Source organism: Typha angustifolia, chromosome 13 (assembly GCF_048772165.1).
Source record: "Typha angustifolia cultivar Huaian chromosome 13, ASM4877216v1, whole genome shotgun sequence".
Classification (NCBI taxonomy): Eukaryota; Viridiplantae; Streptophyta; class Magnoliopsida; order Poales; family Typhaceae; genus Typha; species Typha angustifolia.
Window position 1 is genome coordinate 8,440,821 of NC_133251.1, and position 15,684 is coordinate 8,456,504.

Consider the following 15,684-nt stretch of genomic DNA (forward strand, 5'->3'; position numbering starts at 1 on the left):
GGGTAAGGTTTGGTGGCTTAGGGGTTGGTATTAGCAATTAAACGAATATCCATTACCCAAATCTGTATATAATAATATTATGATCCGAACATTTTACTGCACCCCTATTTGTATCTGAATCTGGATCAAATAAAGAAATCCGTATCTGATTAGAATCGAGTAGCAGGTCAAAACTTGATCTGATCCATTTTCACCCGTACTATAGTACTATATGACATTTGTATTAAGGGCGACAAAAGTTGACTCAACCCAATAATCTAACTTTTAAACATTTTTAAATTTAATCTAATCAAATTCGAGCCATAAACAGCTCAACCCATTTAACCCGATTATAAAACAAAATGTGTTCATGTTTATTACCTCAAAACCCAGTTTTTGTCATCCCAAATCAGCAACTATAGGATGAAAGGGAAAAAGAATTAATATTGCTGATAATGAATTTATGTTACAAAAGAAAAGGTATCATCCCCATGCCTATCATCCCATCCCCATGCCTCCACAACACACCTGATAATACTGAAAACAGCAAGTACCAAGCAGCTGTGGCATGCTTCGGATCATTTTTGTCCCTGAGCCACGAAATTTAGCCCTAAAAGCTTAGATCCTTTGAAGATACATCGACAGTAAAAGCAGTTGCATCAGCCCCTGTGAAAGCTACGTAAGTCCTGTAACTGAAGCATGTCTTACTGCGTAGGCATACTATATCAGTCCTGCTGCATAGGCTTACTAAAAGTTGGTCCTCCTGCAGGCAGCCATGACAAAAAAAAAACAAACAACAAGATGCCATATGCCATATCTCTGTACAGATTCTAGGATCTCATAAAAGCTCCATGCGAGACCCGTGAATATTAACAGAGCAGCTGCCTGCCCAAGCTTCCAGAATTGCTGGAACTCTTGCCAATCATATAAAGATGGAGCACTTCAAGCCAAGAAGGATGGCCACTTATCTCTTGCATAAAATCTTCAGGGCGATCAACCAGTGGATATTAAGGGTTAACTGTTTGAGAACCATATCTTACACATCATCAGTTGATTTTCAATATGCACAGCATCGATCATGTTTTAGCACATCCAAGCCCATGAGGAGATGTCACATTCGAATCAATGACTGCTGCCTGCCTACTGGTCATCACTAGTATAAGCAGCATCTTATCGAGCTCATCCACCCAGTACAGGCAAGTCATTTATCAGATGAAAACTAACCAAGAATGTCAGCTCTCAAGGGAATTGCCACAAATGCCATGCGGAGAATCTGGATGCAGCACCTAAACATCAAAGCTCCAGCAGCTCGTGTCACTAGACTAAAATGTATCTATGCAAGGCCCAAGTTTTCACATATCCCTCCTAGAAACACTAGATGAGTTCTGTCTCCTAGCAGTGCCATGCTGCGGAGCATCTCGTGATCTGTCACTGGAGTGCCCCAGATCATCCAAATTTCGGTAGCCGCCATTCCTTGGTATAAATGAATTGAATTTGTCGTCTTCTTCAGAAGATTTGGACTCAGGAAGCACATCCAAATGTCTCTGTCTTTGACCACCAGCTCTCAAGCTCCTCATGTTGGAGGAATTTTTGACTGGAGTGCTGGAAGACCCCTTCATGACCAGGAACTCCTTAGGAATGCTGTCCATGTCCGTAAAACAATTCCGGGACTTCGCATCTGCTATCAGAGCGGCCCAGTCATCTGATTTCATGAGAGCGTTGGCATTGCCAACAACCTGAAAATAAATAAAACCAAACCACATCACTTCTATGTCTACTGTGAACTGTCTGAGTATAGATGTATAAATAATTGCGTAATTATGTCTACACATGCTGAAGGGAGAGAGAGAGAGAGAAGAGCTTACCCATAATGCCCTCCTAGCTCGGGTAAGAGCAACATTCATTCGGCGTATGTCAGCAACAAAACCCACACCATGGCTAGAGGCACGGACGCATGACATAATGATCACATCACGCTCCTGGCCTTGGAAAGCATCAACAGTGTTGATGTATATATCTTTCCCTTCCTCTGAATTTAGAACATCTTCAAACTCCCGTTGAAGACACTTCAGCTGCAACTTGTACGGTGTAATTATGCCAACAGATACCTTTTTCCCACCATTATCTTTCAAAATCTTCTGTAGATGCTCATACAACCGCAATGAAAACTGTGCTTCATGAATATTCTGGTATGAGGCAGATCCACCTCTATGGGATTCTCGACCATGTATGATATCATAAAATACATAAGGCTTCAATAAAGCATCTTTATAGTAGACTTCATCACCTAAGTTGGCAATGCTCTCGCTATCTGTAAGGCGTCCTTGATAGAAGTATCTTGATGGAAAATCACGAATTTGAGGATGCATCCTATACTGTACAGATAACAACATAGTAGGGCAACCAGCTTGTTGAAATCTCTCAAAAAGGCTTCTGCTGTAGAGCAAAGTTCCAGCTGCTTTGCTTATGACAGTTGCAGGGAGTTGTTGTGGATCACCAACCAGGACACATCTTGCAGCACCAAGTGAAAGTGGAGGGAGAACAGCTACTTCACTAGCCTGGGCAGCCTCATCAATGACAACCATATCAAACCCATGAGTTAAACGAGAGAACAACTTGCGCCCACTGCTTGACACCGTCGTGAAAACAATTTCTGCTTCATTGGCAAAACTAGCTTCAAGATTAGCTCGAGCATCTTCCAAGTTAAAGCTGCTTCCAGCTCGGAACCTACTTTCTAAAATAACGAGCCGTGACATCTCAACCAAAACTTTATCTCTACCTTCCACAGCAGCAGCGAGGTTTTGAAGTAGTATATCACGATTATGGTCCCGAGCAGCAAGCACATCCGGATCAACTCCAACAGAACCTTGGGATCTACCTGCTGCGGCTGCTACATTGAGTTCTCTTTGTAATATGGTTAATTGGTTTGAGAGCTGCTGTTCACGAGTTCTCAACTGATGCAGCCAACCAATAACTTCTTCACGTCCCTTCAGCAATAGCTGTTCAGTTCTTCGCTCAACAGAAACAGCCTGAGCTGCACGAGTTTGTGAGTCAACTCCTACACGTGCAACATCAGGCCGATAAACCTTCATCTCTCCATCAATGAAGCCACGATCAAGAACACGAGCTAGCAGTTCATCTGTAGCAGCATTAGATGGGGCACAAACAAGCATCCGGGGCTTGGGACAAAGTTTTGGCAGAGTCCGAAAGAGGTTCTGGTCCATACTCTGCAGTACTTCATCAATTGATCCTGTTCCAACACTCTCTGAACTGCTACCACTAGATTGCTTGTAGCTCTCAGGAGCAAGTTTCTTTAGCAGAGCATTGTAGTAATGCTGATATTGCACAAGATGAATAACATTTAACATTCCCCATACAGTGTGCGTCTTTCCAGTCCCTGGAGGGCCTTGAACAAGTGTGAAAGGCCAAGGATCTTGCCTTTTTGCCCCTCCACTGCTTGTACCAGCAGCTGTATGCATTGCAGCCCACTGAATTGCAGCCAACTGTGGACCATTAAATGTCCGATGAAGATGATCAACAAAATTCTGAGTGAAACAATCAGGCATAGCAGGAGGCTGCTCTTCATACTTGGGGAAATGTTCTGGACTCGGTTTAAGAATTGCAGTTTGCATCTGCAACACAATTATCTCAGCACCAAATAAAAACAGCAAAGGTAAAACTAAAATCTGTCCACCTGTCAACATCTTATCACCTGCAAGTTGAGCCGACGAAATGCATGTAGAGCAATGTATTCCCGCTGAGTCGTTGCAAGAGACCCAAGAATAGTTAGATACCAAATGCTCTTAGGTTGAAGCTTCCTCAGGATATGATCATCATCCACCTTGCTACAGAAGTTCCAAAAGACAACAAAAAGTTAATTCATGAATGCTCAACAAATGATGAAAATGCACGTACACTGCACAAAGAGCTGGTGGCAAGATTTTAAGAAAATGTTCGATTGTATTTATAGATATCAATGCTATATTGAAAAACAGAAAACACAATACTATTGACCGAAGAAAGCAGAAATGGCGGAAGGCTATATTGAAAGAGAGAAAAACACAATACTGTTGACTGAAGAAAGCACAAATGTACAACTTGTTTCCACTTTGTGCTAGAGCGCTCCCACATAACTTTTATTTGACATAATTGAATTCAACTTCACATGATATGTATTTAGGCATCTCGCTCTCTAAATCTTCACTTTGCCTACTATTAATATCCAGATACCAACTAAACTGTCTCCAATTTCTAAGCTCAGACAATTATTGCTAATCAGACCTATCAGCCACCCATGTAAGTACAAGGTTTTGCAAAACCAAACCTACTGTAATCACCAACATATAATGTTTCTTTCTATGCAGAGGAAGTTGGAAATAGATATTACCTGCTATAGTCACCTAAATCACCAACATAAAAATGGAGAATTGCTCCAGGAGGGTCACGTGTATCAATAGGTGCATGACGCCTGACTGTACCAACAACTCGTCCGGTTGTACTATCTGGTTCAGTATCCTCTTCGTTCAAAGAGTTGTTCCTCCTAATAGACCTGGTTGCTTGGACAACTACAAAATATAATTGCTATGAGCAACACTAAGTCTAGTATGATACTTTATAAACCAATAAAAGAAGAACAAGAAAGCCATGTGAAATTAACTAAACTAAAAGAGCCAATATCACCTGAACCAGGCCGAGGAGATGACACAACCGCGACATCACCTTCCTTAAAAGTCCACTTGCATTCTTGTACAGGGAAAACTACCACATCATACCATCCTGAAATGAAAATAGGAAAAGTAAAATGAGATTATTGAACTGCACATAAACAATCATCTTAAACAAAAGGCCTCAACAATGAAGCCATTCAACAGAAAACCATGGTTGAGTGGGGGCCTAAAATCTATGAAAATAAAGAAGAAAGCTATCCAAAAAAAAAATGCAGGAATAAATAACTAGTACGTAACAACTAAAATAAAAAATTATCAATTAAATAATTAATTGCTTTCCATGTAAGCAATAAGGAAACATGAAAGCTAATGAACATTCAGACATTAGCTAGTTTACAAAAGACATGCTGTCCCTCTATTGACCCTTATATAAGACATTATCTGATATAAACCATAATTCATTACACTACTAAGCTTGTCTGACATTGATGTTGAGACAATAACTCGCCATCCATACTGTAGTAGCACCACTGTTTGATCCTTTGCAGGATAGATACCTCCAAAATATTATGGACTAGCTGACACATGGAGTTATATAATTTTTGAAACAAATGCTGCAGATTCCAGATTCTTCTTAAAGGGTGTGGAAGTACCAGATTCTACTACCAAAAATACCACCAGATAAGATATTTAACAACCAACAGTCACCCACATGATCCGCATACTGCAGTGCACTGCACTGCACTGGTAAAAACTAAATATGCAAATCTAGTAATAGTTTCTTCAAGGCCACACACACAAACACGCATATATATGATGATGTTCTGAAAACAGCTTGGCAGGTACAGCAGATAATAGGTATGGCATCTGCAGTAGCAAGCACCATTACAGACACTATGAACCCAAAGCGGACCTCAAATAATTTTTCTGAGTTTAACTTCTCTAAATTGATTGTATTATTATAAAGAACTTCATCACAATTATATAGTTAGTAACATATCATATCAAGTCTAACCAAAACATAAGAATTAAAGAAAAAGAAGTATAAAATATATAAGAAATATAGTTTTATTTATCAAAAAGTATTAGAAAGAGTTGACAGTTTGACATGGCATTACCAAAAGAAAAAATAGCATCTTCTAACTTATGTTGCATTAGACTTTAACCTGAAGAGCAATCAAATTAAATACATCAGTCATCATATTCTTCTAATAAATTCTCTCCTATCATAGAATCTCCATCTACTTCACCGTTGTCGTCCTTTTAAAAAGTCAAACCCCAAATTTTCAATGTTCAAAAGCCTTAGTTTCTCTCCTATCATAGCATCTCCATCTACTTCAACGTCGTCGTCCTTTTAAAAAGTCAAACCCCAAATTTTCAATGTTCAAAAGCCTTAGTTTCTTTGATTGATAAGTAATCATTGGTCATAGATTATCGACCAGTTTATATATGTCCATAATTGAAGTATCAGATAAATATTACCTGAAAAATAAAATAAACTTAAATATGTTAAAGGAGGCCATAATCCATCGTAGCAGCCACCATAACCCGCCATAGCCGCTGACCTAACATGCCATGGCGCACGTAATAACCTGGTACCATGGCAGCCACCATGATGTCAATCCACTATTTTGCACTGCTATAACAGTAGTTTGGCGGTGGGAGGTCAAAGCCAATATTATGGAAAAAAATTGTAGCTCCTGTTGTAACATCTAGAAAGCACAAAAGTTCTGACCCACCAAGTACAATCAGACTATTCAATCACAACCTTAAGTAGTAATTCCAGTAGCTAATTCCCAAGAATAATCATGGAAATACAAACATTTCATCACTGATTGACAAGAAATCAGCTACTACTTGCGGATGAAGAAAATAGACATAAAGTTATATTTAGAGCTTGAAAGACTTGACGCATAACCTAACCTGGAAGAGTTATCCTAATAACATCATAATAAGTGCAATCATATACCAACTATTTAATTGGCAAATAAGTTAAATATCTCACAGTAAGATGAAGCAGAAGTCTAAGTTTTCCTAGTTCCTTCTAATGTAACATGCTCAAATTGACTTTTTGGTAGGGGTGAAAACAGTCAGATACGGATCATATTCATATCCATATCTCTGTTTTTCAGATATGGATACCATATCCGCTAAATATAACCACTGATAAGGATCAAATATCAGATATTATCTGTGTTCATTTTCTAAATGTGTAAGAATTGTGATATACTGTAGAATATAAGTAAATGTATATGAAAATTATATTAGAGATAAAAGTATAAAAAGTATTGTATATCACTATTTTAATAATATTTGAAATTAAATTATATGCAGATATTGATTCGAATATTATTCTTCAACCTATATATGTATCTGCATCAAACTATCTGGATACAGACATGAATTCGAATCTCCAGATGAATAGAAAAATCTCAACCCATATCCAAAAAATCTCGGATATGGAATCACATTGGGATAGATATAATTTGACCCATTCTCGCCCCTACTTTTTGGGTAAAAAAATCAACAATTCAGAAAATCAGAAGCACCAATAGATGGTGAAGCACTAATCAATATTTTATGAAGCAAACTTCATAATCAAGATTTCACTAGGTAAGGCAATGAAGGCGTAGACAACAGAAAAATGAACAATAGCCAGCAAACTAAATGAACATTGAACCAAAGCTCAGAGTTTGGTTTCGTGTTTGGTCTTGGTCTCAGTGTATGAAAAAACTGAAACATTTGAAGTTTCGGTCAGTTTATGTATATTCCATATTGGTTTGACAGCTTCAGTTTTGGTCTTCTTTTTCTATTTAGAAAGATGAAAATAGATTCAGAAAAATCAGAACAAGCCTGGATCATGTAGAGTAGTTAACTATCAATGAATGCAATATTGGCTGACAGAATATCAATAGCACCCAAAAAAGATTTTGCCAAAGCGACATAAAACAGCAAGAAAATTAAAAGTGAAATCTGTAAAATTATATTTCAAGATATGAAGCATGGTCACTTCAAATAGCATGTTGTGTCCGGGTCCATGTCCATGTCCGACACTTGTCGAACACTCGTTGGATACGTGTCAGACAATTCTACAACATATCCAATATTTAAGAAATTATGGAATAAATTCGGACACTCCTTAGACACTTTTAGAGACACTCGAGAAATTTTTTGGACATAAAATTTATCATATGGTATAAAAGTTGATAATATAAATTATCTATTTTAGGAATTTCCTGCATATGCTATAGAAATATAATGCAACAATCACAAGTTAATACATAAAAGAAAATCAATATTAACAAATTATTGTAAAATCATAGATTCGCCTATGCATCTACTATAGTTAAGTAATGGTAGTTAGTTATTTATTCTCAAAATATGAAATTGTATTGTCACATATTAGCATTATCATTTTTGGCTTTCTAGTATTGTGTACATTTTGTTTTTCTCATAAATAATTTATGCATGCTAGTGTATTTATACTATAAGTTTAGGAAAATTTTCTTTAAACATATTGATAACATATATAATGCTTTTATTTATTTATTTTGCCGTGTCCTAAATATGTCGTGTTCGTGTTCCGTATTCGTGTCTGTACTTCTCAGATTCCAAGACAATATGCACAGCATTTTAGTTGGCACAACAATATAGCTACCATCGTTCTTCATTGATTTGGGATGTAAGAGAGTCGATCATTCATTTTGTGGTCCATATTTGGTTGGATTCATGTAAAGAGAACCAAAATCCAACTTAATAAACAAAAATGGACCTAAAATCATTATTTCAGTTGCTTTGACAGATTCAACCAAAAATACCAACACTACAAAAACTGGCAATAAAACAAGCAATTGAGACTTGAAGCCGGCTAAAACCAACAAAAGCCATCCCGAAAGCAATGAATTTACCATATTCAAGGTGAGTTCCCATCAACTATTGATGAAACAGATCTGTTCATTTCTGCTGAAACTCGACGTCATGCATTGAACAAATGAATGAATAGAAGTTTCACCCAAGTGTACTTGTCGGAAACTAAGGCCGAGATTCACCGATCACCAGAATCAAAAAGATTTCTGGTTTTCACTTTGGTTTTGGACCATTTGCGGTTGAAACTGATCCATTTTGGTCTTATTTTTTTGTTTTTCCTAATGGTAAAATCTGAAACCAAAACTTTCAACCATGAATTAACCAGTAGGAACTTCACAAGGGACAACAGAAAGGCTTCATGAGAATAAATTCAAAATTGATAAGGAAATCTACAAAGCTTATATATATGACTATATGGGCATCTTTGGCAAGACCAAAAACAAAAATGGGTTAGATATACATGTATTTTAAGTCATATATGCATACAAAATTAATTAGCACTGGTGCACAACAGGGTTGGGGTGCGCAACGTCTATGTAGCCTTATCGCATAGCTAGAGAGATTTATTCCCTCGCTTAAACCTGCACTACTAAGATATGTAGTAGCAAGGTATACAGTCACTACAAGTTATGCTCTCTAAAAGTAGATTCACAACCATACTATTTCCTCTATGAGAAACAGCAGATACTGACATCCAAATGTGAATAGAGAATCAATTCAGCAACATCCAAATTGAGAAACCACAACCAGCAAAAGAATGCTATCAATTTTAAAATTAGTTTGAAGAAATTGTACAAGAAAAATCAATCTTTCAATCGAACCATCAAAATGGTAATAACCAACCTAATTATGGATACCTTAAAGAAAGCTGATTAGCAGTAAAACATATCAATCAAGGCAGCCTTGTACAAATCAGAAGCTGTGGAGGAGTTAAAAGAAAACAACACATATAGACTAAACGGACCTCTTTCTCGTCTTTCCACAGCTTTTATGCGAACCATTATATGTGCATCCCTTGAAACAGATTCTAGAAGCTCCTCATATGTGCTATATAGCTGAGCTCGGCATTCCTCAAAAAGCAAAGGCTCAAACACTCTGACATACTCCTCGACAGACTCAAAACTTCCAGGAACACACTGAAGTTCTGTCTCCTCTGGTAAAACACAAATTCTTGTATTATATTTCTATCACAAAACAGAAAGGTTGAACAATAATTCCACAATGTAGGGAAAAACACAAATGGAATAATATAAATTTCAGTGATTATCCCCGTCGAGTAGCTGTTACTGCACAAACTAGGAAGTAAAGATGCGCAGCACGATAAAAATGTCAAAACAACTGTCAATTTGACACAAACGAATCCAATGAAGGGAGACAGCTTAGTTCTTCCTCCATAACAGGTGGATAGTACACCAGGAAAGGATTCTTAACTACAAGGCCAAGTTGCTTGCAAAGAACGACGTCATTACAAGGTGATCCAAATATTGATTAGTGGATTACATGACAATATATTGCTTAGGAAACAGGTTAAAATTTCTTTTTTCTTCATAGAAACAGACTTAATGAGTATTTGCTTAGTTGTAATCCAATATGATGAATTCAAATTCTGATCATCATAACCATGATAAAGATTGTGCAGATGCTAGTAGAAAATTGAATGTCAAATTCTGCACAACGTACCATATGAGATACTAAAACTTTTGCCTGGTTACCACAAAAATTCAAAAACGTTATTACAAGTAACTTAATGATAATTACAAGATGGCTACCAAGTGACACTGAAAACTAGGAATCCTATAATCTAAAAAGGAGTAACAGACCCCATTATTTCAAAGAAGTGCTAACCTGGATGGTGCCAGAATTTATCGTTTGTCACCTCCCGCAGCAGCCGTTCCACTGATGTATCTTGATATTGTAAGTTGCTTGGAGCTTGCTTTTTAGCAGGAAGATGCTTTTTATTTCCCAATTTCTGATCTGCATTACTTTGACCTGCTACCACTTGTTTCCGTGAAGTAAATGGAGGATTCTTGAACTGTCTAGAGTCTACTGGCTGCTTCCATGAACCCTGTCTTGGTATCGGTGGTGGGTACCCTTCAGAAGTAAATTCATTATTGTTTACCTTCTTGGAGCGAGTTTGGGATCCAGAATCAATATAATCACCATTTGATTCAGCTTTTTGTTCAATAGGATCTGGCAAACTACTTCCATCAGACTCCTTGCTTATTGGTTGACTCTGCCTTTCTGCAAAACGTTCAACAGCAGCAGCACTAGCACGAGAAGCATCTTTTACAGTACGTGTGATAATGGGGGCAGGAAATGATGTTGGCCTCCTTGGCATTGAAGTTTTCATAGTGCCTGCTTGTTTAGCATCCTCAACATTAATAAAAAGTGTCTGCCTAGCTCTTTTCTTCCCCAGCATTGCTTCCTTGTGCTCATCAAGTTTAGGCCTCTTTGCAGGATTATGTCCAACTTTTAATGCATAACTAGCTTCAACCCCTTTCACATCTTTAAACTTTGTGGTTGAAGGATGTTCCTCTAGGCCATCTGCAGATAGACCTTTAAATTCACACTCTAAATTTCTGTTGCTCTCTGATCCTGATGGGCCATAAACTTTCTCATCTGTATAAGTATCCAAAACTTCACTGTTGGTAGGTCCAAGAAGAGTATTGTCATCCTTATCAATATCATCAGACTTAACTAAACCAGTTTCACTCTCTTCAGTTGCTTTTTGCTCCTGAGCAGCTTCAGTGCTATCTATCTCATCTTTATCGCTAGGATCAGTCCCCACAGTGTCAGAATTGTCGGCCACATCAGACCATTCACCTTCTTCTCTTTCAACAGCTTGGACATCCTGCCCTGCAGGCGGAAGTCGTGCACCTTTAGTATCATCTGTGTAATTAGCAATTATAGATGTAGAGGCTCTATTAGCATTCAAGTCAACTCCCTCCATCTTGCATTCCTTTAAGTTCTGTGAATCTTTATTCCTAACAAAAGGTTGAAAGACTGAACCAGAAGAAGCATGTGTAAATGCATTTATTATTCGTTGACAACCTTCAGGTGGTGGAAGTAAATTGGAGGTCCGATTACTCAAAATAGGAAGAGACTTTTGGGGCTGTGATACGACAACAGTATTTTTCTCATCTTCCTCCTCTGTCGGCAGTTCATTAAGGTCAAATAATAGCTTTCCACGAGATCCCATTTCATATGTAAATGCATATAAGATGAATAATTCTATTATAGTATCCTGAGGGCCTTTCGCAATTTTCTTTCAGATAGAAAAAGAGCATGTGATATCAATACGCCAGGTCAACATTGATAACTTGAATAGACTCTCAAGACTTTCCAAGCAACTGATTTCTGCAACTATTTTCACCAGCATGATCAATCAATGAGAGAAACGAAATATACCAACAAAAATAAAAATAAAAATAAGGGATGTTTGGATGCTCCATTCCATAGGCTGTAACCTTTGGAAAAGTGAGAAGGTTTAAAGAATAAAAAAAGAGAGAGGGAGAAGTGAGCCGGAAAGGAGAACTGCTAGAGCAGAATCCTGAGAAAGCGACTCGGATAAAACCATTTCAATCAGGTATATTATCCCCAAAGATCTTGAATAGAGAAACTAGTCATCGCTTCTAGCCCTGCCCACTTCTTCCTCTCCCAGTCCACTTCTTAGGCATGAGGATGTACAAATCGTATGGGACTCGGCATCCAGACAGGCCCCTTAATAAATAAAGGAAATAAGTAACTTAGGAGCAACACATCAACCTTTGTCCACAGATCCAAAACGAAAAGAAAATAGAGAGGCAGAGGAGAAGGAAAGCTCGATCCAAAAAGAAGAAAAGAAAAGAGAACATTGACACTTACTTATAGCTCCTTCCCCCGGCCTTGGATCGTCGGCTTTCTTCTTCCAAGAACCGCCTAAAAGAGCTGCCCTCGATCTTTTCCTGGCAAAGATTCCGCACCTAAACGAGCACTCTCCTTCGCAGGATCCGACCCTAATCTACGACCGCAAATACTCTGCTCCTCATCGACGACACCCCGATCTGACGCAAGAAGAGAAAAATAAAAATCCTCCTCTCTCCCAGTTCGCATCAGACCAGAATTGGGGAAGTAAAAGATTTGGAACCCTAACATCTGTGTGACATATTTATTAACTTTGTAATGGGTCGGGTTTTATTCGTTCAAATACGATCCGCTTCGTACGAACTAATTGAAGAGATATAAGCTGACCCGGTATCCGAGTCAGACCTGCAAACTCGAACTCCGCCACGCGTCCTACTCTCGACGCACTAAAGCAACTTTAACAGGAAAATTCTGAAAAACCCGATTCAAATAATACTCTGGGATCCAAATTCTAAAACCCCAGTTCTCGAAAGCTCGACGCCGAGAGGAAGATTCAATTTTAACGATAACTTGGCTGGGTGGCGAGTGGCCTAGGGAGGGTGAGAATCTCCCAAGCAGCGAAGGAATTTTATTCTTTCTATTATTATTTAATTTGTTTGGCAATTATGAAAAAGCTGTACTGGTGTTAATTTTGATTCTCCTTCGGTTACATTGTACGCATGTTGGCATAACATATAGTCACCACGACTATAGACTACTTTAAACATTCTATGGAAAGTATTCAAGAAAACCATGTTCCTCCCCTCCTTATTGGGTGTTCACCCTGATACAGTTGGATTAAATTAAACTGTGACGACCTGACGGGTCATTTATTCAGGGAGGAGGAGGCTAGCTTTTTAGAGATGCTGACTCTAATATTTTGCTGGTAGGTAGTGCCCCAGTCCAATATGGTACGGCATTATTTACGAAATCCTAGGCTGAAATGCCCCTATTCAGCACGGGCACGTGTAGGCCCATACGCCCACACGGCACACGTGGCACATGCGACAGGTCGGACGGGCCCGTCACGCATAGATACCTGCCCATATTATTATGACATCATCAAATAAAACCTACTAATATATCCATCACCAAATAAATCATACTATCAATCAGATAAATTTGTTAACATATAAATATCCAAGTCCATAATAATATACATTAGACCACTACATAAGTATAATATTATCCGACTAGTATTATACAAATCATCAAGATACGACTTATAACCACTAACACATAAGTATAATATTATCCGACTAGTATTATACAAATCATCGTTTGGTACAATAAAGTATAAATATAGAAAACAACGATACAACTTAATTTCTATACAAATTATCATCTATACCGTCTCGCACTTATAACTCACCTCATTATTCTAGAAATATCTTCTCAGAATACCTCAAGTCGCTATTATGCACCACATATCTGATAGGGTTAAAAAAGAAATAAAGAGAGTCATGAGCAAAAGTCTTAGTGAATAGATCTTACCCCAAATTAGTGATGCTAAACAAAGAGTAAATTATGTACTGGATAATATAAATCACATAGGATTATGCCATGAATGAGTACATAAATGTATCCTCAATAATAATATATAAATGAAATTTAGATATCATATCATAATTAATCACATATATAATTCTCGACAATGTATAAATAAATCTCCATATCATACTATCATCATAACTCTCTCTCTCTCTCAATATGATGCATGCCGATCATGACCATACTATGATATCAAATGCAACAACATATGATACATATTGACCACTCGATAATCACGTATATCAGGATAATAAAATCATATGCATTTCTCAACATCACAATCATCAATGTCATTATTATATTAGACCACTATGCACAATCAACACCTAGTATCCGGTCTCAACATCTTGCTCGTAGGCTCAAAGCATACAATATCATATGCTAAAGTTATTTTAGTCATAATCATACATTGTCATACGCTAAGGGTATATCAAAATTCATCCAGATCGAGTACCCCACCAGTTAATAGAAATCACATAAAGGTAACTCGCCAACACACATGCCCTAGCGAATAGTAGGTGTTCGATTGTTTGTGCACACAAACTCAACTGACCTCGGATATGTGCCACGAGATATTACATATTAGCGACCATAATTATCAATCCAATGACCCTTGACCCCAGCGCCTACTCGGGTACCCACATGCCTTTTCTATTAATTTTCTTATTAATGAGATTTAAGCATTTCCTTATATATGATATATCACATGTATATATCTAGTACTATAATAAGTCATGCATATCAAGAATTTAGATGGTAAGAAAGTCAAGAGGAAAATAATGTAATGCAATTTTGAATCATATATCTAACACATACATATCCCTACTAGTTTATCACATGCATACTTATGCTAGGGATCATCTCGACATAAAGTCATAACAATAAAATTATCTCCAATTATCTCTATATATATCACCAACATACTCATATCCAAGATCAATCTAATCAAATGAATGATAAAATATGCTTGACTGATATCATCTCTAGATAAGATCATATAATCATGATGAAAGTTAAAATATCATATACATAATTATATAATATATCATAATTGAGAAAGACGTCTAGGAGATAAGACTACTCATATCTAATAAGAAGACATAACCACATATCCTTTGTAACAACCCAATCTATAAAAAAATTAAAAAAAATAAAAAAAAATTTCTGGGCACGACGCGACCGGCCACACTGTGGCCGGCCTCGTGCCCATGCAAGCTGCGCATGCAGCTTGCGTGGTGGGGGCGCCACGTGCCCGCTGCCGCTGCCGCAGCCAATGGGCTGCGACCAGCTGACCGCGGCGGGCCCCGGCGCCGCCGCAAACCGCCCCCCCTCACCGCCTTCCCTCTTTATCTTTAAATCTCTCTCTCTCTCTCTCTCTCTCTCTCTCTCTCTCTCTCTCTCTCTCTCTCTCTCCCGGTTGGTCTCTCTCTAAACCTCTCTCTCTCTCTCTCGCCGAGGCCGGACTATCGCCACCGCCGCCACCTCCACGAGCGCCGGTGAGCTCTTTTCTCCTCCTCTCTCTTCTTCTCTCTTCTCTCTCTCTCTCTTTCTCTTTTTCTTACCTTGGGCTCGGGCCCGTCGCAGTCGAGCCGCCGGCGAGAGGCCGGCAGCTGGCTGGCCACCAGCTGCCGGTGCCCTCCCCGCCGGCCCGGGTCCACACCTCCCTCACCTCCTTTCTTCTCTTTCTCTTCTGTTCTTCTTCTTCTTCTTCCTCTTCTTCTTCTTCTTCTTTCTTTCC

At 38.3% G+C, this 15,684-nt stretch overlaps 1 protein-coding gene across 2 annotated transcripts; it reads right to left on the bottom strand.

Annotated features, from left to right (window-relative positions):
- Positions 1–372: 372 nt before the first annotated feature.
- On the bottom strand, positions 373–12,625 carry LOC140773841 (uncharacterized). 2 transcript variants are annotated; one of them, XM_073116611.1, is made up of 8 exons: positions 12,378–12,625; positions 10,359–11,876; positions 9,478–9,666; positions 4,660–4,755; positions 4,367–4,544; positions 3,692–3,824; positions 1,845–3,611; positions 373–1,715 (listed from the first exon to the last, which is right to left on the bottom strand). In XM_073116611.1, the coding sequence occupies exons 2-8, from the start codon at positions 11,710–11,712 to the stop codon at positions 1,332–1,334; spliced, it is 4,101 nt and encodes a 1,366-aa protein (XP_072972712.1). In that variant the 5' UTR covers positions 11,713–11,876; positions 12,378–12,625; the 3' UTR covers positions 373–1,331. The 2 variants fall into 2 exon arrangements, with proteins under 2 accessions (XP_072972712.1, XP_072972711.1); XM_073116610.1 differs by having other exon boundaries at positions 10,359–12,233.
- Positions 12,626–15,684: the final 3,059 nt, after the last annotated feature.